The 9,082-nt window shown below is 37.6% G+C and overlaps 2 protein-coding genes across 4 annotated transcripts; one reads left to right on the top strand and one right to left on the bottom strand.

Annotated features, from left to right (window-relative positions):
* LOC107613765 (E3 ubiquitin-protein ligase makorin) lies at positions 1,772-8,870 on the bottom strand. 3 transcript variants are annotated; one of them, XM_021109888.1, is made up of 7 exons: positions 8,732-8,870; positions 7,998-8,082; positions 7,164-7,888; positions 6,789-6,858; positions 3,821-5,822; positions 3,434-3,723; positions 1,772-3,225 (listed from the first exon to the last, which is right to left on the bottom strand). In XM_021109888.1, exons 1-5 carry the CDS (start codon positions 8,752-8,754, stop codon positions 5,400-5,402), a joined length of 1,326 nt encoding a protein of 441 aa, XP_020965547.1. In that variant the 5' UTR covers positions 8,755-8,870; the 3' UTR covers positions 1,772-3,225; positions 3,434-3,723; positions 3,821-5,399. The 3 variants fall into 3 exon arrangements, with proteins under 3 accessions (XP_020965547.1, XP_016171386.1, XP_020965548.1); XM_016315900.2 differs by having other exon boundaries at positions 3,434-5,822; XM_021109889.1 differs by lacking the exon at positions 8,732-8,870 and having other exon boundaries at positions 3,434-5,822; positions 7,994-8,685.
* LOC110266075 lies at positions 4,208-5,184 on the top strand. Its single transcript, XM_021109890.1, has 2 exons — positions 4,208-4,331; positions 4,365-5,184. Exons 1-2 carry the CDS (start codon positions 4,264-4,266, stop codon positions 4,786-4,788), a joined length of 492 nt encoding a protein of 163 aa, XP_020965549.1. The 5' UTR covers positions 4,208-4,263; the 3' UTR covers positions 4,789-5,184.

Genomic DNA, 9,082 nt, shown 5'->3' with positions numbered 1-9,082 from the left:
TCCAGCTCCAGCATCTCTTCGTCTCTTCCCCCAACCCCCACTCCCCACTCCCAATCTCCTTTCTCCTACTTTCTAGTCTCTTTGAACTCTCCCACTCCTCACTCCAAATGCCATCTCCATCACCATCATTAGTTTTTAATTCCCATCATTATTGTCCTTCACCTCCAAAAATTGATGATTCAAATTTGTCACACTATAGCAACAGAAAGGGCGAAATGCATGGACATAATGAAATCAAACCCTAAGATGCTATCAGCAAAGAACATTGTTCAGCTCTCACAAGCCATCCTTGAGTTGGGCATGAACAAGGGCAATGAGGGACAAAAATTCCTTACGGAGTTGGCAAAGAAGAGCAAGTCCCTGGCGCTTCAACAATGCGCCGGATTCGACTATGATAGCGTCGTTGGATCCTTCAAGAGTGCCCTTGGCGAGATCAAGGAAGATCCCATGACTGCAAATTATGATGCCAAGGTCGCCAGCGATGGCCCCGACACCTGCGACAAAGGTATGGCCAATGAAAAGATCGTTAACCCTGCCATTACCGAACTAAGCAAGGAGATTAGGTTGCTTTCAGGCATAGCTTTTGCTGCAACAAACTTTATTCCAAACAAAAATTAAGAGGAGGGGCTATTGTTGAGGAATTTTATGGGGGAAAGGAGTAGGAGGAAGGGGATTGGGNGTGGACGATTTTAATTTTCACCCTACGCTAGACCTTAAGGACGAAATTAGTACTTAACCCAAAATTATAAATCGAATTAGATTGATTTAAAAAAACGAACTCATATAATGTTCAGGTTCCATGATGAGAATAAATATGGTAATTGTGTCTACTCCTAAAAATTGAAAGAGAAGCATGAAGTTGATGGATAAATAAAATAGAAAAAGAATGGGGAGATAACCGTTTTAATTGTGCGTTGGGGAGATAAATAAAAGAGAGAGGTTGGGAGATAACCGTTGCCAATTGTTAGGAGAGGTTGATGGAAATAAATAAAAAGAAAAAGAGTAGGAGATAACGGTTTCAATTCTCTCCTCATTTTTTTCTGTTTTATTTATTGTGCATCAATTTCATGTTTCTCATCCTTCAAATATATTTTCATACAACAAACAAAATTTAAATATAATTATATTTAAATTATATTTCAAATTTTTATGTACTCCTATATAACAAACAAAATTTGAAATATATATAATTTGAATTTAAAAATTAATATTCAAGAGAGTACATAAAAAATTTAAAAATTTTGTCAGTTAGAAACGATCATATTAGTAGTGGATAGTCAGAAAAAAAGGTAATCGTATTAATAATGGGTAATTTAACGGTGCACTTATGCTTTCACATACAAATGTGCTTATTTTTAATAGACTGTTTATTTTTCTTATCATTTAAAATAGACTGTTTATCTTCTTATTATTTAAAATGGTCCATCTTCTTTATTATTTAAAACGTTTCATTTTTAAGAATTTTATCCAATTTAAATCATTAATATTTTTTATTATTTTTAAAAAAGATATTTATTTCGGTAAATATTTTTAAAATTATTTATTTCAATAATTATTATAATTAATTAATTTATTAAAATAAAAAATCCTAATGCCTAGACTTATGGATTATGCACCAATTTATATACACGTGGTGTTGGGACACTGTGACTAATGCAGTTAGGCGATGTAACTATGGACTATTTGAACTTGATGATGGAATTTAAGATTGGGGATATGCATGTTAAGCTTCAGGGTGATCAATTGTTCCAACCTGGGGCAATTGAAAACAGGGCTCTTAATAAAATAATAACGACTGATGTGATTGCTTCCTTCCTCCATTTATGCTTGAACCAACTGACCCTGCTTCAGAATCACCAAAACTAGATGAGTAAGTGCTAAAATTACTACATGAATAACAAAAGGTGTTTCAAGAACCTAATCAATTACTTCCACCACGGGATATCGAACAACATTTGCATCAGGTGTTGATCTGGTGAATGTTTGCCTCTATCATTACCCCATTACCAAAAAGAGGAGATTGAGAAATTAGTGGCAGAGATGCTGTAAGCCGGGACATTCGAGAGAATCATAGTGCCTTTTTTAGTTCGGTGTTGCTAGTACGGAAAAAGGATAGGAGTTGGCGTTTTTGTGTCAATTATCGTGCTTTCAATGCCATTACAATAAAAGCCAAGTTTTCAATTCCCACCATTGATGAAATTCTTGATGAGTTGTGTGGTGTAGAATATTTCTCTAAGGTAGACTTGTGTTCGGGGTATCACCAAATTCGAGTGCATGACAGCGACATTCTAAAGACGTCTTTCCGAACTCATTTAGGACCTTACGAATTTGTTGTTATGCCCTTTGGTCTCACCAATGCTCCTTTCACCTTCCAAGCCACTATAAACAAAGTCTTTGGCCCTTATGTCTGGATGTTCATCACTGTATTTTTTTATGATATTCTAATTTACAGTAAATTCAAAGAAGAGCACTTACATCACCTTAAGACAGCCCTCGCTGTGTTGCAGCAACACCACTTCCTTGCCAAGTTCTCTAAATGTGTTTTTTGTTAGCAACAAGTTGAGTATTTGGGGCATGTGGTGACTAAACATGGAGTTCAGGTAGATAATTCTAAGATTGCTGCCATCGTCGATTGGCCCAGGCCTTCCAACCTGAAACAGCTGCATGGATTCCTTGACTTCACAGGGTATTACCATCGCTTTGTGGCTAAATATGCACACCTCGCTGTCCCATTGACAGAACTTCTCAAGCACAACAACTTCCATTGGAGCCACACAGTTGACCTTGCCTTTGAGAGACTCAAATCAACCCTGACACACACATCAATGTTGGCTCTTCCAAATTTCTCTTAACCTTTCATGGTCGAGATGGATGCCTCGGGTCATGGCATAGGAGCAATACTATCACAGAAGGGACATCCTATAGCTTACTTTAGTAAAAAGCTTAACCAGCGCTTGTCAATTGCTTCGCTTATATTCGGGAGCTTTATGCTATTATCTAGGCAGTGGCCAAGTGGCGGCACTACTTGCTGGGGCGTCGGTTCTGTATTAAGACCGATCATTAGGGTCTTTGTTAACTCATGAACCAAGTGGTCCTTATACTAAAACGGCAGTATTACCTTACAAAGTTATTGGGATTCGACTGTGAGGTAGTGTATCGATCTGGCAAGATGAACTTAGCTGCTGATGCTTTATCAAGACAGGGTGAAGAACCCTTTGAGGCTTGCTGAAATCATTACATCAAACACATTAAGGCATGGAATTAAAGTGAATTAAATTTAGCAATTTAAAAGTCTAAAAAGCATGTTTTTACTCTTAAGCACAAGTTAGGAGAAATTCACAAAACCATGCTATTTCATTGAATAAATGTGAGATAAATTGATAAAATTCACTAAATTCAACACAAGATAAACTACAAAATTGGAGTTTATCACCTGTCTTCAAGCCTTCTCAACTGTCAATACCTCATTGACTCCATCACTCTTGGGTTACGTGGGAGGACCCTAACACTCAGTTACTGATTGAGCAATATAAGAAGGGAGCATTTCCTCCAGAGTATCTATTGCAAGAAGGGCTGCTTATGTATAAAGGGAAGATCTGGGTGCCAGGTTTTGAGGGCTTTTGTACTCAGCTACTTACTGAATTTCATGCGACGCCTATGACAGGGCATCCTAAGGTACTTAAGACTTATAAGGTTATTGGTGATTTATTTTTTTGGCTAGGCCTACGTAGAGATATGTACAAATTTGTTCAGCAATGCAGCACATGCCAATCTACCAAATACATAACTTCCAAATCTCAAGGACTCCTCAATCCCTTACCTATGCCGTGTGGACCATGGATAGAACTTTTAATGGACTTTATTGTTCAGTTACCCAAGTCAGCAGGTTATGCTATTATGATGGTGGTTGATCGCTTCAGCAAAACTGCTCATTTTGAACCTCTGAGAGCCGACTTCACTACGAGTTTAGTGGCAAGTCTTTATTGCATCAGTGGTTAAATTACACGACTTTCGCTATCTCATTATTTTTTACTGAGACCCCGTTTTCAGTCTTCCTCAATCGCTTCTGGTGCAGCCTCTTTGACCGGCACCCAAACTATGTTACACTACGGCATATTATTCACAAAGTGATTGTCAGATTGAGGTCATTAATCGTTCCCTTGAGCAGTACCTATGTGCTTTCTCTCATTCGCAGCCGCAACAATGGGTGGCCTTTCCTCCCAGGGCCAAATTTTGCTATAATAGCTCATTTCACTCTACAAGATGACACCGCATGAGGCGTTGCACGATTTCCCAATGAACTTGCCCTCTGGCTACTGCCCTGTCGCTTCCCCAGTGCTAGAAGTCGATCTCTTTTTGAGAACCCGTGAGATATTGAATGATGAGTTGGGTTTCTACCTGCACCAAGCAAGAACCCGGATGAAGAAACAAGCAGACCAACACCGTTGTGACAAGGAATTCAAAAAGGGGGATTGGGTTTTGCTCAAGTTGAAGCCTTATCGTCAAATATCCCTCTTCCATAAGGAGCATCCAAAGCTTGGCAAACGCTTCTTTAACCACATCCTGCAACGTGTTGGGAAGGTGGCGTACTGCCTCGACCCTGGTGCTGGCTGCAGCACCCACAGCATTCTAACGAGCACCTACGGCGATTTTAGGGAAGCACTCCGTCTCGAGAGATGGAAAACAAGTGGACCAGGTCCTTGTGGATTAGGAGGGCTTACCACAGGAGGAGACAACTTGGGTGGACTTCCACTAGCTGCTGTATATGTTTCCAGAGTTGGACCTTAAGAGCAAGGTCATTGTCGGGGAGGGGATAGCTGATACAAGCGCTCCAACTCAGCCTCACAAACCAGCCCAATTGAAGAGATTACAGAACTTGAAGTCGGATCAACTAAGGAAGCAGGCCCAGTTGGTAAGAGAGTGAGAAAACCCCTCAATTGGATGGAGGATTACTAGATGGGGAAGTAAATGGAAAGCATTGTAAAGGAAGGCAGAGGAGTTAGTTAGGATGGGGATATTCAAGAAAGGGTTATATTGTATGGGGAGAATAGAATGACAGCAGAGAAGAATAACAACTTGAGAGTGAGGAGTCTAATTTCCCTAGACTCAAAGTAAGGGATGTGACCATCATACTTTTGCATTTGCTGAATCTTTCAATACATATTCTCACAGATTTCTTTCTTCCATTATTGTTGCATTATAATTCTATTGCTGAGCTAACAATATATATATAACAAGAAAATTCCAAAGACAGACAGACATGAATATTAGGCTGCAAAATAAATTTCACCATCATACAGCATTTTGTTGATTCCTAAAGTTGTAGACAGTCAGCTAGTGTTCAAATTCTTCAAAAGCAAGTTAAAGACGGCATTATAACTAAACCTTAATTAAATCCATTAATCATCATCAATGGATTTGCCATCACTGTCTTTGCCATCCCTGGCTTCATTGTCGCTGTATTCGTCATCACTGAATCCAAATACTGGCATACCAGACATCATCATTGATGATATTGCAGCATCAATAGGATCGAATTCTTCATCATCAAAATCATCATCACTATCAAAGAAATCATCCTGAGGAAAGAAATGTGAATCTCCGTAAGTAGGACCAGCCAGTTCATCAGCTAAAGCCATCTTCTCCATTGCACTCATATCATCGAACCACTCCATGTCTTTCAAGATAGAATAAAACTCATGAGGATGCAAATCAAATTCACTGAGCTGAGACATGATGTCATATTCGTTGAGATTGTCTCCTCCAATTTGAGGTCGTGGCCTGTTTTGCCTCTGTTCGCGCAAGACAGGTTTTACAGCATGCTGAAAGCAAGATTCAAAATATCATCAGGGTGGTCATTTGCTAAACTGTTGCAATAAAATAAATAAATAAACAATATTAATATGTCAATAAACAAAGCAAAGATTCAGAAGTGACTAAAAAAGGAGAACTTTCTATTCATTTTGGATTTGTTATTATTAAGATTCTCATGAACATTTGGCAATGAGGCATCAGTTATCAGCTATTTAAACGCTCTGATTTCAAAAATAAAAAATTCAAGGGAATATACTCTCAACACATCTTCATTACACATCTGGTTAGAAATCAAGCTGCATTTGGTTGGAAGGAGTTTTGCAGATTATAAAATGCTAATATGGTCATGTTGATTTTGTAACAAAAGGTTATGTGTAATCCAATTCAAGGAGTGACAAAACACAATTAAGCTCTGTTTGGATATTGTACTGAAACATAAATATGGAGCTGGAGACAGACATTGGGATAGACATAAAAAATTGTCTCTGTATCTTGTTTGGCAAAACAAGGATACAAAGATAGAAAAATTTAAGAGTCAGTTTTGCTTCCATCTTCTTACCATCGACACCAAACCACCATCTACTTTCTTCCAACACCATTCTTAACCGATAAAAATTTCCGTCTCTGTCCGTTGTTGTGTCCCCCATTTTGGATTGTGAAGAAAATATGTAAATTTCTGTCTATAAAACAATTTTTTTCCTGTTTCTATATATTTCCTTCTTTCCAAACATCTTTCTGTCTTTGTTTTTCTATTTCTATTTCTATATATTTCCATCTTGGGGCAGAAACCTGACAGAGCTTTAGAGAACATGTATAGGTGCATAGAAAGACATAGTGAGAATATCCATCTTAATGAAAAGAGAGACACGGAGACAGCATTTTATTGCTCTATGTCTGATATTGCTTACATAGCCACGTTCAAAATGAGGCATGGATAAAATAAAAGAAACTACGAGAGATGGAAGCTCGATTACCTTATACATACAACTAGTTCCATAAGGGCACTGCCTGGTTCCAAATTTAAAATACTTGCAATCAATCAACCTGGAAAAAGATAAAAAATAATCATGATCATCAGATAGTTCGTTAATTAGACTCAACTGAGTGTAAGAGCTCTTTTCAACAAGAAAATATGGACTCCGGTGCAATGAATGCATATTAGTGGACCCGAGTTCACTAATTTGAGTAAAGTGAACTAAACAGGATAACAGACCATATTTAGATGCATGCATCTTATTAGATCAACTCAACCAGTTGCCAAAGATAATTTCAAGGAAACAAACCAATCACTAAACATTCAATTCCAAATAAAGACTCTGCAGAAGAAAGAAAAATAGAGAAGAAATTACTTGCAGTTCGCCTTGTAATTGTCAATAATTGCCTGTTTTTCTTCCTTTGTAGCATACCAAATGTCACTTTGAACATAAAAAGATGAATGCTTGCGGCACACAGGGCAGTCCATTGCATTGGTTGGGGCCAAATTGCGCCAACTGATGATGCAATCTAAACAGAAAGGATGGTCACATTCAGATAGCAAACCAAACTTGCGCCGAGATGGTCTAGGCTTCAGCAGAACGCGCTCCAGGCAAACACTGCATTCTATATCTTGACTATTCTTCATTATCTCAGCCTTTTCCTTGCATATCTTAAAGTGGTTCGACCTTTGTTTCAGATTGGTTGGATGCAGACAAGGCTTTCTGCAGTACAAGCAGAGGATTCCATGAATTTTGGTACACTTATCCCCTGAGGTGCAGTTGGCCGCATCAAATTCACAGAACAAATTCTCATCCAGCATAGCAGCAGTGCTCGATTCACCAACTTCACAATGAGTCCCTTGAGAATGTTGATTCTTGTGTTGTAAGCTACTAGTGTGTTTGTCAGTTGGTGACAACACTTTCGTATCCGCCTTCCGAACCCAAGTAAACTTTCCCTTAGCAGCACTATGAGTCATGGCAGATTGTGAAACCAAAGATACAGGTCCATTTGCTGATGCTGATGCTTGTGATGGTTTGACATGCCTATTCCTGCATTGACTGCCATAAGCACAGTAGCCCTTCTGATAGAACAAGCAAATCTGTTTATCAAAGGAGAAACCAAAGTGTGAACAAAAAGATTATATATTAATTAGTAGGTATATAGTCTCCTACATCTGAAGATACAAGAATTGTAAAGTCGTCACCTACATCTGAAGAAGCCTCATTTCTCTCATGGGAGAAGCAACACAGCTCCCCTTTCAAACATGTTCCACGGGCATAGAACTTGCAAAATCTAAAAAAAGCATGGATCAAACAATAAAATCAAATCAAATCAAAATCAACTAATAAGTGGAATTCATTGAAAGGATTAGCAATGCACTATTAAGTTAAACTCTAAAATAAAATCACTGTCAGAATCAGATCATAGATCAAACCCTAAAACATAGAACTTGCAAACTCTAAAGCAATTCATGGATAAGGAAATAAATCAAATAATAAGTTATGAATTCAATGAAGAAAGTGACAATGCCAAAGCAGAGAAACCCTAAACCCTAAAACATAGAACTTGCAACCTTTTTACACAATTTCATCAATAAAATAAATAAAATGAAACAAATAAAATAATCCAAGAAGCGAGGAAATTCATTGAAAACGTTAACAATGTAGAAGGAGAACTATGCAAGACCCTATGTTTAGAGATATTTCATTATCTGCACAGAAAGAATTCCTTTCACTAGCATAAAAAAGATAATACATGATATTTCTAATGGAAGCAAAAAAAAAAAAGTAAAAGAAAGAGAAAAAAAAAGGTGAGAAAACTCTAAAGAAAGTAGTTGGAAAAAGTTGACACTGAATATTTAAGAAACTGTAACCCTAAGAGAAACGGTTGAAAAAAGAAAATGCAACGATGGAAGAGGAATCAGAAGAGTTAGGAAATGCACCTGTTGCTTTTGGCGTTGGCCATGGCGAAAGCGATCGATGAAGCTTTTTCTGAGTGTGATAGAGTTCGTATTTTGGCGGCACAGTGCTTTTTTCTTTTCTCTTTTGTTTGAAAAATAAAATTATAGATTAAAAGTTAAAAAAGGGGATAGGTGAGACCTTAAAATAAGACTGTTTGGGCCAAGTCCGTTAACTTCGTCCGTTTAATATTTTAAACAGACAGATTTTTAATTTTGATACTACGTCCGTAAAAATGAAATTCAATGGGTTTAATACTTTAATCTGATTAATTCGTGAAATAAATGAGTTCACCTATAAAATAAGCAGACCGATCTGTTTAATCTGTTTAAATT

Source organism: Arachis ipaensis, chromosome B08, assembly GCF_000816755.2.
Source record: "Arachis ipaensis cultivar K30076 chromosome B08, Araip1.1, whole genome shotgun sequence".
Classification (NCBI taxonomy): domain Eukaryota; kingdom Viridiplantae; phylum Streptophyta; class Magnoliopsida; order Fabales; family Fabaceae; genus Arachis; species Arachis ipaensis.
The sequence above is the reverse complement of the archived record's forward strand: the minus strand, read 5'-3'. Positions and strand labels throughout refer to the sequence as shown.